This window comes from Megalobrama amblycephala, linkage group LG17, assembly GCF_018812025.1.
Source record: "Megalobrama amblycephala isolate DHTTF-2021 linkage group LG17, ASM1881202v1, whole genome shotgun sequence".
NCBI lineage: Eukaryota > Metazoa > Chordata > Actinopteri > Cypriniformes > Xenocyprididae > Megalobrama > Megalobrama amblycephala.
In genome coordinates, this window is record NC_063060.1 from 11,372,360 (window position 1) to 11,385,277 (window position 12,918).

At 35.5% G+C, this 12,918-nt stretch overlaps 1 protein-coding gene across 2 annotated transcripts; it reads left to right on the top strand.

Annotated features, from left to right (window-relative positions):
• The first annotated feature begins 5,281 nt into the window (after nt 1-5,281).
• On the top strand, nt 5,282-12,793 carry LOC125250281 (kin of IRRE-like protein 1). 2 transcript variants are annotated; one of them, XM_048162774.1, is made up of 3 exons: nt 5,282-6,083; nt 6,822-6,946; nt 10,718-12,793. In XM_048162774.1, exons 1-3 carry the CDS (start codon nt 5,948-5,950, stop codon nt 11,066-11,068), a joined length of 612 nt encoding a protein of 203 aa, XP_048018731.1. In that variant the 5' UTR covers nt 5,282-5,947; the 3' UTR covers nt 11,069-12,793. The 2 variants fall into 2 exon arrangements, with proteins under 2 accessions (XP_048018731.1, XP_048018732.1); XM_048162775.1 differs by having other exon boundaries at nt 6,822-6,928.
• The last annotated feature ends 125 nt before the right edge of the window (nt 12,794-12,918 follow it).

Consider the following 12,918-nt stretch of genomic DNA (forward strand, 5'->3'; position numbering starts at 1 on the left):
GTGATGGGCATTCCGGCTCTTTTTTGTGAGCCGGCTCGTTTGACTCAGCTCACTGAAAAGAGCCGGCTCTTTAAATAATAAATGTTTTAACTATGTCTTGGACTATGATAGGTGTGAAAACAATTTGTGAAACTGTGAGACATTGCGAGTATGATTTCATTTAATAATTTAATTAGAACTGTTTTCACACCTATCATAGTCAAAATCATAGTTTATTATTTAAAGAGCCGGCTCACGAAACGAGCCGGCTCTTCAAACGAGCCGGCTCACGAAAGAGCCGGAATGCCCATCACTAGTGTGTGCGCCTAGGCTTATATAATTATATATTTTTGTGTTATTCTTTGAATTATTAGTCTATTGTTTTAAATAAAATTTAAATCATTCATTACATAATGATTGAATTTCTATAGGCTTTGTTTTTAAAAATAGAGTCGGCTCTTCAGATATGTGAGCCGGCTCCCGACGTTCACGTAAAAGAACGACCCATCACTAAGATGCAGGAAAGTTTGTGCCTGCTGTAGGACGCAAATCATGGGTTTGGAAACATTTTGTATTTCTGAAAGCAGATGGGTAGGCAAAGAAATCCCACGTTATTTCAATATAATAATATTATTAATATTTGTAAACTTTGCCAGTTCCAGTTGAAATACTCTGGAAATACTACAAACTATTTTTACTATAAATACTATTTTTATTCATTTAAAAAAACTGTAATTTTTTTGTTGTTGTTGTTGTTGTTCTAAATGTCCCAATTGGGATAGATGGTGTATAATAACAATAATAAAAAAAGAGATGAATAAAAAAGTTAATGTTATCAATTTTGGTTGTGGTTGTGAGTGAATAAAAATATAACTCGTTGTATAAACCTGGCACATAATATCTAAATATCAATGCATGTCTTTAATGCAGTGGGCAGCACTAACGTCAGTATATTGGTGGACGTTCACTGTGAGTATTTCAGTCGGTCAGTTCAATGATCTACCATACATGTCTTTTATGGGTGTATGTTAGACCATACACTACCGTTCAAAAGTTTGGGGTCAGTAAGATTTTTTAATGTTTTAAAAGAAGTATCTTCTGCTCACCAAGCCTGCATTTATTTGATTAAAAATACAAACAAAAACAGTAATATTGAGAAATACTATTCCAATTTAAAACAGCTGTTTTCTATGTCAATATACTGTAAAGTGTAATTTATTCCTGTGATCAAAGCTGAATTTTCAGCATCATTACTCAAGTCTTCAGTGTCACATGATCCTTCAGAAACCAATCAAACATGATGATTTGATGCTCAAGAAACATTTATGATTATTATCAATGTTGAAAACAGTTATTTACATTTTTATTTCATGATGCTATGATGAATAGAAAGTTCAAAAGAACAGCATTTGTCTGAAATCTAAATCTTTTGTAACATTAAACACTACCGTTCAAAAGTTTGGGGACACTAAGAATTTTAGTTAAACTGATCAAAAGTTACAGTAAAGACAATTATAATGTTAGAAAATATTATATTTTAAATAAATACTGTTCTTTTGAACTTTCTATTCATCGAAGAATTTTGAAAAAATTTAGTACACAACCGTTTTCAACATTGATAATAATCATAAATGTTTCTTGAGCATCAGATCATCATATTAGATTGATTTCTGAAGGATCATGTGACACTGAAGACTGAAGTAATGATGCTGAAAATTCAGTTTTGATCACAGGAATAAATTACACTTTATATATTGACATAGAAAACAGCTGTTTTCAATTGGAAAAATATTTCACAATATTACTGTTTTTGTTTGTATTTTTAATCAAATAAATGCAGGCTTGGTGAGCAGAAGATACTTCTTTTAAAACATTAAAAAATCTTACTGACCCCAAACTTTTGAATGGTAGTGTATGTTTTTGCCAGTGCTAAGCAGTGCAAATTATGTTTTTTTTTTATTTCAGTCCCAAATTTAAATATAATTTAATATAATTTAAAACAAAAAGTAAAGGCACAAAGTATTTTTCAGTTCTGATTTGGCATTTCCATATCTAGACAACACACGTTTCTTAAAAAGCAGATTAAAATTATTCTGATGCCAATGTGCAAAATTTCAATTATGGTTATTATATTTAAGAAAATTTTATGTTATGTTTTTGTTTTTCAAGTAATTTTGATTTTAGTTCATTATATATTTATTGTATTTTTTTGTAACTTCTGTTTGTTTGTTTTTTTGTTTTTTTGTTGTTGTTTTTAATCGTCTTCGTAATTGTTGTAGTTAAAGGGGTACTTCACCCCTGGAAAGATGAATGTGTATTTAAAATGTAGTAGAAATGTGAAATTATTTTTGAATTTGGAGCTTTCTAGACTGAGAAAAGGCAGAAAATGTATTTTTGACTAATGTGGATGAAAGACAACAACTCCCAGAATGCACTTGTTTTGCTGCCATTGCGAGGCCACGCCCAAACCACGCCTATCGGTTACAGGCGGCATTACCAGGAAAATTCAAACAACTAGGCTTGCTTTGTTACATATTAATTCTATAAATCGTGAGTTAGTTCATACATTTACAGCGAAATGGTGCTAAATTGCTTTGTACCTGGATGTACACCCAAAACCAGGAAAGGACAGGTAAGTTTCCATCATTTTCCGATTAAGTTAAAGATTTGGAGCGATGTAAACAGTGGCTGCGGGCCATCAAACACCCGAAGTTAGGAGATGACACCGTTATAGAAAACCTAAAAAAACGCAGAATATGTAGTCTCCATTTCAAGCACGAGAACTACGAACCAAATATCCTTGCAATGAAGAGAACCATTCTGAAGGACACCGCGATACCATCGATATTCACTTTCCCAGAGGACGAACAGTCTGGGCATCTTAGCTCTATCCAGCGCTGGAAAGCTTTTCTAATATTAACATGGGTCCTAAAGCGTTTTGCCCAGGCATAAACCTTCATTCCAGCGATATTCTTTTGAGCTTTTTTGTATTGTCCCATTTGTCTTTTTTTTCTTTCTTATTTTCAAATTTCCCTCTTGCTCGTTCTCTCTCCTCGACAGTCATACGCCCCATAATGCTGATTGGTTAGATGTTTGTTGTTGGTATCGACCCGACTAACCTCCAAACAGTGTTTTTAAATTACTACTGAGTCCCCCTTTAAACTGTCAAATACTTACAAAATTATGTAAAAAATGCCTGTCTTGCTGAGTATTCAGGCAAATACAGTAAGTTTTGAAATGTAAATAGAACGTAAATAGAAAACGCATGTTGTGTAACAGAATATTGGATCCGTGCAAAAGCTAATAAACCTGCTGCTTTCATGTTAACCCCTTAGCATTCCTAAGGTCTCTTTTTTAATGGTATTTGTACCACAGGTGGTACAGTACAGTGGAATGCTAACAGGTTCATCAAAGAACAAAAGGCAAACAAATCTCTTGTTGCTCTTGACTGAATAACTTGTAACATTAATTGTAAATATAAATCTGTATTTAATTTTTATAATTAAAACTCTCCAGTGTTATTTTACATTTGATTACTTTAATTTCTGTAGCATTTCTTACCTGAATACTACTGTTAGACCCACCTGAAAAATTAAAGCCATGTTTATTTCATTTGTCTCTATTCTATTATATTTTTTATTTGTTCTATCATTTGCCATTTGTTTATTCATTCTTATTTTATTACTGACTGTTTACTTGTTTTTTGTTTGTTTGTTTGTTTGTTTGTTTGTAAATGTAGTTCAACGATTCAAATAAATCCATCCTGTTCTGTGTGTAAGCTATTACAACAAAATTACCAAAATTATCAAAAAATGATGGAATAATTTGTATGGCAGTATAAATGGCAGTTTTCAAAAATGGTATCAAAAATGGTATCAAATATCAATATTTTTCAAGGTATCTTATCGAAGTAGCTGGAAATTCCAGTATCGTGACAACACTACTACAGAGTGCACTCACCTCTAAAAAATAAAATAGCTAATACACTGTCTGTACACAGAGGTCACGCTCACAGTCAATGGTCAGTAACATACATTTAGCTACACAAAAATTCATCATTGCAAATATTCACATGGGTGAACCTGCAATTCCATAAAATTTCCCACTTAGCGCAAGATACCTATAGACTTTTGTTTATGATTCTAGATAACATAAACAATCTCTTTGAATGCTTGCACAAGTCTGCTAAAATATGAAAAGCATGATATGATGATGTGATTGGCTGTTATGATGTGATTGGCTGTCCAAGTCCTCCAATCATCTCGAGTGAGCCAATCCAGTATGCCGTAAGAGGAGAGAAGGGGGAAATCAAGTGCTACATAGCCAGCACCCCTCCACCGGACAAAAACGTGAGTTGAAATTCCACTCTATACAGTTCTGTACATACATGCAGCTTTAATTACAGGTTATTCATGACTGTCTAAAGACAGCACATGTAGTATGCTATGATTAACAGCAGACAATACATTTCATGCATCCCTCAGATAGTAACACTGTAAATAATACAATATTGCCAAAGCTTGAAATACATATATACACTATATTGCCAAAAGTTTTGGGACGCCTGCCTTTACGTGCACATGAACTTTAATGACATCCCATTCTTAATCCGTAGGGTTTAATATAGAGTTGGCCCACCCTTCGCAGCTATAACAGCTTCAACTCTTCTGGGAAGGCTTTCCACAAGGTTTAGGAGTGTGTTTATGGGAATTTTTGAGCATTCTTCTAGAAGTGCATTTGTGAGGTCAGGCACTGATATTGGACGAGAAGGACTGGCTTGCAGTCTCCGCTCTAATTCATCCCAAAGGTATTCTATCGGGTTGAGGTCAGGACTGTGCAGGCCAGTCAAGTTCCTCCACACCAAACTCACTCATCCATGTCTTTATGGACCTTGCTTTGTGCACTGGTGCGCAGTCATGTTGGAACAGGAAGGTTCCAAACTGTTCCCACAAAGTTGGGAGCATGAAATTGTCCAAAATGTCTTGGTATGCTGAAGCATTAAGAGTTCCTTTCACTGGAACTAAGGGGCCAAGCCCAACCCCTGAAAAACAACCCCACACCATAATCCCCCCTCCACTAAACTTTACACTTGGCACAATGCAGTCAGGCAAGTACCGTTCTCCTGGCAACCGCCAAACCCAGACTCGTCCATTGGATTGCCAGACAGAGAAGCACGATTCATCACTCCAGAGAGCAAGTCTCCACTGCTCTAGAGTCCAGTGGCAGCGTGCTTTTTTCACGAAGCTCTCTACGCACTGTTCTTGAGGTAATCTGAAGGCCACACGAAGTTTGGAGGTCTGTATGTATTGACTCTGCAGAAAGTTGGTGACTTCTGCGCACTGTACGCCTCAGCATGCGCTGACCCTGCTCTGTGATTTTACATGGAATTGTTGCTATAAATGCTTTTATTTCAGTATTGAATCCAAATGTGCAAGACAAATGTCCTTTTTGTGGTGAAAGAGAAACTATTTTTCATTGTTTTATGTACTGTGAGAGATTAAGACCTTGGTTTGGTTTATTGGAGATTTTGTTTGCTAATGTTAATGAAATGTTTACAATGATTGTGTTTATTTTTGGTTTTAAATATTGTAAAAGGAAAAATAAGAAAGGACGGTTGTTAAATTTTATCTTAGGTCAAGCTAAGATGGCAGTTTATATTAGTAGGAAATATAAAATTGCTGGCAGTAGTAAGAATGTTGAATTGTTATTCAAGGGGCTTATAAAAGCACGAATAAAACATGATTTTATTTTCTATTCTCATATGAGGAAATTGGAAAATTTTGAAGAGGTTTGGAATGTAGGAAGAATGTTGTGCTGGATTGAAAATGATGCATTGCACTTTGTTGAGGAATTGGAGTAAACTAAATTTTATGTGATAGTGTTTTTGTTTTGTATTTGATGTTGTATAATTAATAAAGGTGTGTTAATCTCTCTCTCTCTCTCTCTCTCTCTCAGGTAAAGTGTCTGTATGTTTTATACCTGTCTCTCTCTCTCAGATATAGTGCCTGTAGGTGTGATAGCAGGTGGATCTGTTGGATCTTCCATTTTGCTTCTGCTCCTCCTGTTTGCTCTGATATTCTATCTGTATCGACAGCGCAAAGGCAGTGAGTACACTGTGTATATGTGTGTGTGGCTCTGTGTGTGTGCATCTGTGTTTCATGTTCATTTGTTTGTGATAAATTTGTCCAATTTATCACTGGGGTTCAGATTCCAAGAAAATAAATCTTCATGTGCATTAAAGGCAAAGCTCTGGAAGTCAAATTAGTAGATGATGCTTGGTTGTAGTTTGGTGCCCCCATGTGGCTAGAAAACAGAAGAAAAAGAAAAAAGAAAAGGAAAAAAGGCCTGTCAAGAACATGTCTTGGTCATATTTCACCCTGAAATCAAAGGGAAAATAATTATGAGAAATTATATTTGTAAACCATGTAACAATAAATACATATATTTATGTATTATTTTCAAAAAGAAGTCTATACCATTCTTTTTTTTTTATTGTGCCTTTTTTTTTTTTCATTATAAATTATAGTCATGACAATGAATAATGCACATACTTCCCTGAGATATTAAAAGTGAGATATTTGAGTTGGAAAGTATTTATATTCATATGCATTTATATTTATGAAAATAGTTTATAAACTTCTTTAAATTTATGTTTGACCTAAAAGTCAAACATCCAGACACAATTCAGTATTGAGCATTTGACAAAAGTAACAAAAGTAACTGTTCTGTACAGGCTTTCAGACCAATGCCTATTAACTACTGTGATTTAATAGAAGCATTACATCATTTCATTGATGAAACATGATGCAAGGCATTGTGTCAGTGATCTATTATGTTTCCAGGTTGTCGTGGAGTGACGCTGAAGCCAGACATTAAGGTGGAAACAGTCAACAAGGAGACTCACAGTCTTGAGGAAGAGGCAGCCAGCGCTTCCACAGCCACGCGAATGGTAAAGGCTATGTATTCTGTGAGTATCTATAGCATAAACTAGACTGTCAGGCTGTGTGATTTAACACCATTTAAACTAAGTCTGACATACTATTTTGTTGCTATAATATATAATCAAATAAATTCTTCTAAATTGCTTCTAAAAATAAGTTGTTGTGAGCGACAGAGTTTGGTTACTTCACATCGATGCAAACATGGCATCATTATGTTTTATCCTAACCAGCAATAGAGAAGCATGACAAGACATTTTGATTGGCACTTGTATGGTTAGCACCGCCCACAGTTAAATCTCATTGGCTTAAAATCCTGCTTCATGTTGTAGGAACTGTGGACGAACCAGACAATTGAATCATTCAGATGATTCTTTTAAACATAATCCTAATTCAGAATCAAGTTCCGACTCCAGCTCGTCTGCGGAGTAAACCCAGGCGGATTAATTTTATGACACCCCATGCTCCTGATAGCAGGAGGAGTGACAAACCAAATGGTCACCAGGAAGATAAGATTCTTTGATCACCCAGATCAAAGAAACAGGAAACAATGCAGGCCCCATTTGTTCTCTAAAAGACCTAACCTCACAGAAAACTCAACAGAGACTGTTCTACAAATAAAACTGCTTCGAAATTGTTCCAACAATTTTAATGGACTTATCAAACATCTTTTAACTACATACATTTTGCATTATGTGTCCACAAGTACTACCTGTAAACAGTTAGGCTTTAGAACACTCACAATTCATGTAAATATGTTAACTCTTGACTGAATGACTGAAAGTATGCCTTATTTGGACTTGATTTATTTCTTTTCATCTTAAATCATGGCTTGAATGAAATCTGTTTAAAATGTATCATATTCCAGTTAATAGAAATTATGTTAAAATGGCACTCTGCTAAAGCAGAGACAGACCGGGATGTAACACTTATGTTTTATTGGGGGCAGAGGAAGGCCCTCTTGAAACAGGACAATGTCGGATTGGCCAAGACTCCTCAGAGGTGTGACAAACAACTAAGTTTAAATGATCATATTGCAAGATAGTGAACAAGGAGTGGGTTAGTTCTGGTCAAGAAAAACAGAGCAACAGAAGAAAGAACCGGTCAGCCATGACCAGAGTACCAAGAACAATGGAGTAACAAGAAGAACAGACAAGCCGCTCATTTCAAGCCATCCAACTTCCACTCACTTTTCTTTTCTTTCTTTAATTTTCTTTTCCGTTGAAAGTCTCGTGTTCTAAGTTTCGCACAAAGTTCAACCAACGACTTCTGCCGCTTCAACTTTAACTCCAGCGACAAAGAGACTTCCCTTTAATTTTTCAGCAAGCTCAAACGTGATTGGGTTCTACCGAACACAACACGGACCTTGAATACCCTGCGACAACTCATCGACTTGGAAAACTCTTCTCTACACGCCAACGAGGGATATTCACATTCAAAGTCGACGCAAGCAAGTACCTCCAGATTAAAACTGAACTGGTGCATTTAATGATTCATGGTTCGTTCAGGTCAGATCTTCTGAAAAGCATAACTTTGCTAGGAATTCATCATATCACACTCTCTCTCTCTCTCTCTCTCTCTCTCTCTCTCTCTCTCTCTCCTAAACTCTTTCTCTCTCACTTCCTGTCTTACACTGTAAAAAATTACCGTGATTTTAACAGTAAAAGACTGTAAAAATGCTGCGGTGAAAAACTGTTAATTGGTTTACAGAAAGTTTCCGTACTATATACGGTGAATAACTGTAATAGATCTAACGGTACATTTAATGTAATTTTACGGTAAAATACCGTTAAATTCACAGTTTTTGAAAGTGAAAAATAACAATTCATTGTAAAATTTACAGTGAAAAAACGTAAATTGACATTCCCACAATTCCCTGCGTGACACTTCACATTTGATATATTTTTGTTGAAATAACTCTGTTTCTTCTTAGTTTTTCTCATTTTTTTCTAATCAGTTATGTACATTAGGGTTTTATGTTACATCTAATATTGTTAAATTAATGTTTATTGCATTTTTAAAATGTCATGCGTGTTACCATGATGGTGTTTAGTGTGTGTGTGAATGACACTGTGTGCACCTTCTATATGTTAGTGTTGTCCTTCTCAACTTGTGGAAAAGCTGCTTGTGATGAACTTTGATTCATCATGTGACTCTTATCACCACTGGGTTTAGTGACTGTCAGTGTATTATAAAGATACAAAACAGATATTAGTACTTCATTAGGTTGGTAAATTAACATTATATCAGTTAATGAAATATGTTATTTTACCGTAAATTTTACTGGGATTTTTTTTTACAGTGTACTGAAATCCAATGTTAAATATACATATTTAAAATGTAAAATTCACATGTAACTCCGTAAGTATGTTTACGGTTTGATGTCATTTTTACAGTATTGTTCTGGTAACCACAGCTGCCGGTATTTTTCCGTAGAAACAACAGGATTTTTTTTTTACAGTGTACTGCAACGCGTATGAATGTATGTATGTATGTATGTGTGTGTTCGTGGTAGATTAGCTTGTGTTAGAATAAATAAAGTCTTTTATAGATTTTAAAAGAAAGTGTCTTGTAATATGTGCTTCTATGATTTAATGTCTTAAACTGTGATCTTAAAAAGTTACCGTGCTCTAATCAGTGTTTTCACGATACAAGAGCTTATTACGGCTCGAGCAAATGAACGCTGGACGACTCAGTTGCTCGGTCGTAATCTAAACAACTCTTTATAATTCCCTATAAATATTTCATTAGAGCTAATTTTACTTCCTAGGGTGTTTTCCCTACAATGTTCACTAAAAGTAAAACAGTAAAATATTATGTAAAAATAATGTATTATAATATTGTGAAATTTTCAAGCAATTTAAAATAATAGTTTTCCATTTGAATATATTTTAAAATTCAATTTATTCTTGTGATGGCTAAATTTTCAGCATCATTACTCCAGTCTTCAGTGTCACATGATCCTTCAGAAATCATTCTAATATGATGATTCAACATTTATTATTATTATTATTATTATCAATGTTGAAAACAGTTGTGCTGCTTAATATATTTTTGTGGAAACTGATATATTCTTTGATGAATAGAAAGTTCAAAAGAATAGAATTTATTTGAAATATAAACCTTTTGTAACATTAATTGTTTTATAATAAATTGATTAATTTAATGCATTCTTGCTGAATTAAATTTTTTTATTCAATAAAACTATCTTACTGAACTCAAACTTTTGAACTGTAGCAGTATATGAAATCTGTACTTAATTGAGGAGTTTAGGACTGCTGGGCCATTTCTGCTTAATTTGATCCACAACTGAATAAAAAGATTGACTGATGGAGAAAGACTTTCTTGCCACCACAAACTAAAGGACATCTGTTCTTCACCAATTCTGATAAAGCTGATATCCTGTTTTCCTCCCTCTCTCTGTGTGTGTGTTTTGTTGTTTGATGGTTTAGTTTTTTCCCTCTGTCTCCCTCTCTCCCTCCTGTGACACTGGACACTGGATTAATGATGCTGAAAATTCAGCTTGGCCATCACAGGAATAAATTACCTTTTAAAATATATTCAATAAGAAAAAAGTTATTTTAAATGGTAATATTTCACTGTATTACTGTTTTTACTGTATTTTTGATCAAATAAATGCAGCCTTAGTGAGCAGAAGAGACTTCTTTCAAAAACGTTTAAAAAATTTTAACTGTAGTGTCTATACACAGAGGTTTCCACACAACTATACAGTGTATATAAACCTGACACATACCCTAACTAGTGCTTCACAGTGAAATATTATAAATTTTTCATTTCAGGACCCCACCAACGGCTACTACAATGTTCGAGCTACGACACATGACGAGGTCCGTGCCTCTACCCGCTCCCTGCTGTACCAGGAATTCCGGCCACCAAATCCTGCTTCAGTTTCAGCATCAGCCGGCGGCCCCGTGGCCAACATTCACCCTGCTCCTACCGTTATGAGCCCCGGCCCGCTTTCCGAATGGCTCACAACACATACGCCCATTTTAACACCATTGCCAGGGCGTCACAAACTGAAACTGTCTCCAAGACCACAGACTATTCTGGAGACCGTGGCCTGCTGGAATCAACCAATCCGCTGGCTTTTGACAGCTACGCTTATTCAACGACACCTCAATACAGGTTAGGCTTTGCTCCAACTTTGGAGGCAGGACCAGCCTATGAAATATATCCTACGGGACAAGGGGTGGGGACAAGTCAAGACACTAATGTAGAAAAAATACCCCAGCTCCACCCAATTTCCATATTCGACCCCGCACACAGAATACTCTCAGAGACACACGCAGAGAATGCAGACTCATGTGTGAGACCAACACACTTTTCCTCACAAAAAAGCACTTCCGTGACACAAATATATGGTACACATGCTCATTATTACACATTCTTACAGTCTGAAACTCTCTTTCCAACACAACTATATGCAAACACACACACAAACTGCATTTTCTACCTTTACAACAACATGACTGAAAGAAAAAAAAGTGCCAAAATACTAAATGACTGCAGCAGAAGAGGAAAACACAACAGGTCACAGCGATGAGAGGAGAGAAAGCAAGCCAGTGCCATTGGTCGTATCATCTTTCCCTCTTCTTTCCAAATTTTTCTTTAAACAAGAGGCGTTTATGTGGCAAATACAGTCCTCTAGAATCTCTACTAATGCCCACACCAAAATGAGACACTGCAAAGCAGTTATTGGATGTTTTCTCCAAGCGAGTCAGTATTGGCTGTTTTTTTTTTTTTTTTAAAGAATGGCCAATAAAAGGCTGGAGGGCACCAGAAGCCATCGACTACTGGGTGTAAAGCCCAGTGAAAGCCTGATCTCTATGCACTGGAGTTTACACTGGACCTGTTACATTACTCAACCTAATAAAATATGATGTGTTTTAAATGATGGGAATTGTGGGTGGGCTCACACTGATTGTATAATCTACAATGTGATATCGCAGAACAAGTCAATCAGTTGAAGAATACTGCAGGTGTCGACAATCGCTTGTGAAATAACCCGCTCACCACTGCTCCCACTGCCCGAGCTCCTCGTAGGAATAGCTGTCCGCTGCCAGTTTGAACTCTTCTGATAGGACGGAGATGTGAGTATCTGGGTAAACGCCACCAGTGCTTTTAACTCTGAAAGCTGGAGTTTATGTAACATTTTAGGATTTTTTAAACAAATGGATGCTACTCACAGAGTGTCAAAGTGAGCTTACAGACTCTTCTCTGAACACACGCTCTGCCTCCTTCCAAGAAAACCTCACGAGTATTTGACGCTTTGTGTTTCTGTGTGTGTGAGAGAGAAAAAACATTTTTTTTTTATGTTTGATTTGTACATTTGTCTAAATTCTTGAAAGGGATTTTGAATCGGATCATAAGAGCAAGTTTAAAATATTAAAATTGAAGCAATTTAGTCTAAAAATTCGGAGTTTCTATAAAATCTCTTACGCTAAATAAAGAAGGGCTTTTATTATATGAGCTCAAAAACCTTGGCAACTTTTGCTCTGCAGAAAAGCTCAGTTTGCGCAGAATCTGTTTCTGCTGTCGAGTTTAAATCTGGCTTGATTTAGGCTTACTCTAATGAAATTTACAGGACTTGACCCTTGGTCTATATTAAACTATTTTGAACGTTCAAAATATGCAATGATCAATACAGTTTTGTTCAACAAATTAGCATCTCTAATTGGTTTTGTCAAAAATAAAGCCGAAATTTTTCAGTAAATTGGTTTACAGGAGCTGCTCTGTTAAAACAAGTTTCCAGGTGCAGTTATGAAATGGGTTTTCATTAACCATGTTAGGTCTCTTGATGATTTTGAAACTTTTTTGGCAGCTTTATGTATGAAGAGAAGATGAATTTGACAATGATCAAATTCACATATCAGAGATGGAATGAATGTGCAGTACTGTTTATAGTGTGTGAATATGAGAGCATGTTTAAGTGTCACTCTTGAAAAATTCATTTGTTCATGCTCCTGTAAAAAAAAACACC

Bases quoted from the DNA above. Each gene is read 5' to 3' on its own strand.
- LOC125250281 (XM_048162774.1), top strand. From the start codon at position 5,948: ATGTTTTATACCTGTCTCTCTCTCTCAGATATAGTGCCTGTAGGTGTG. The intron at 6,084-6,821 runs GTGAGTACACTG...TTATGTTTCCAG, and splicing joins GTATCGACAGCGCAAAGGCA to GTTGTCGTGGAGTGACGCTG. The intron at 6,947-10,717 runs GTGAGTATCTAT...TTTTCATTTCAG, and splicing joins TGGTAAAGGCTATGTATTCT to GACCCCACCAACGGCTACTA.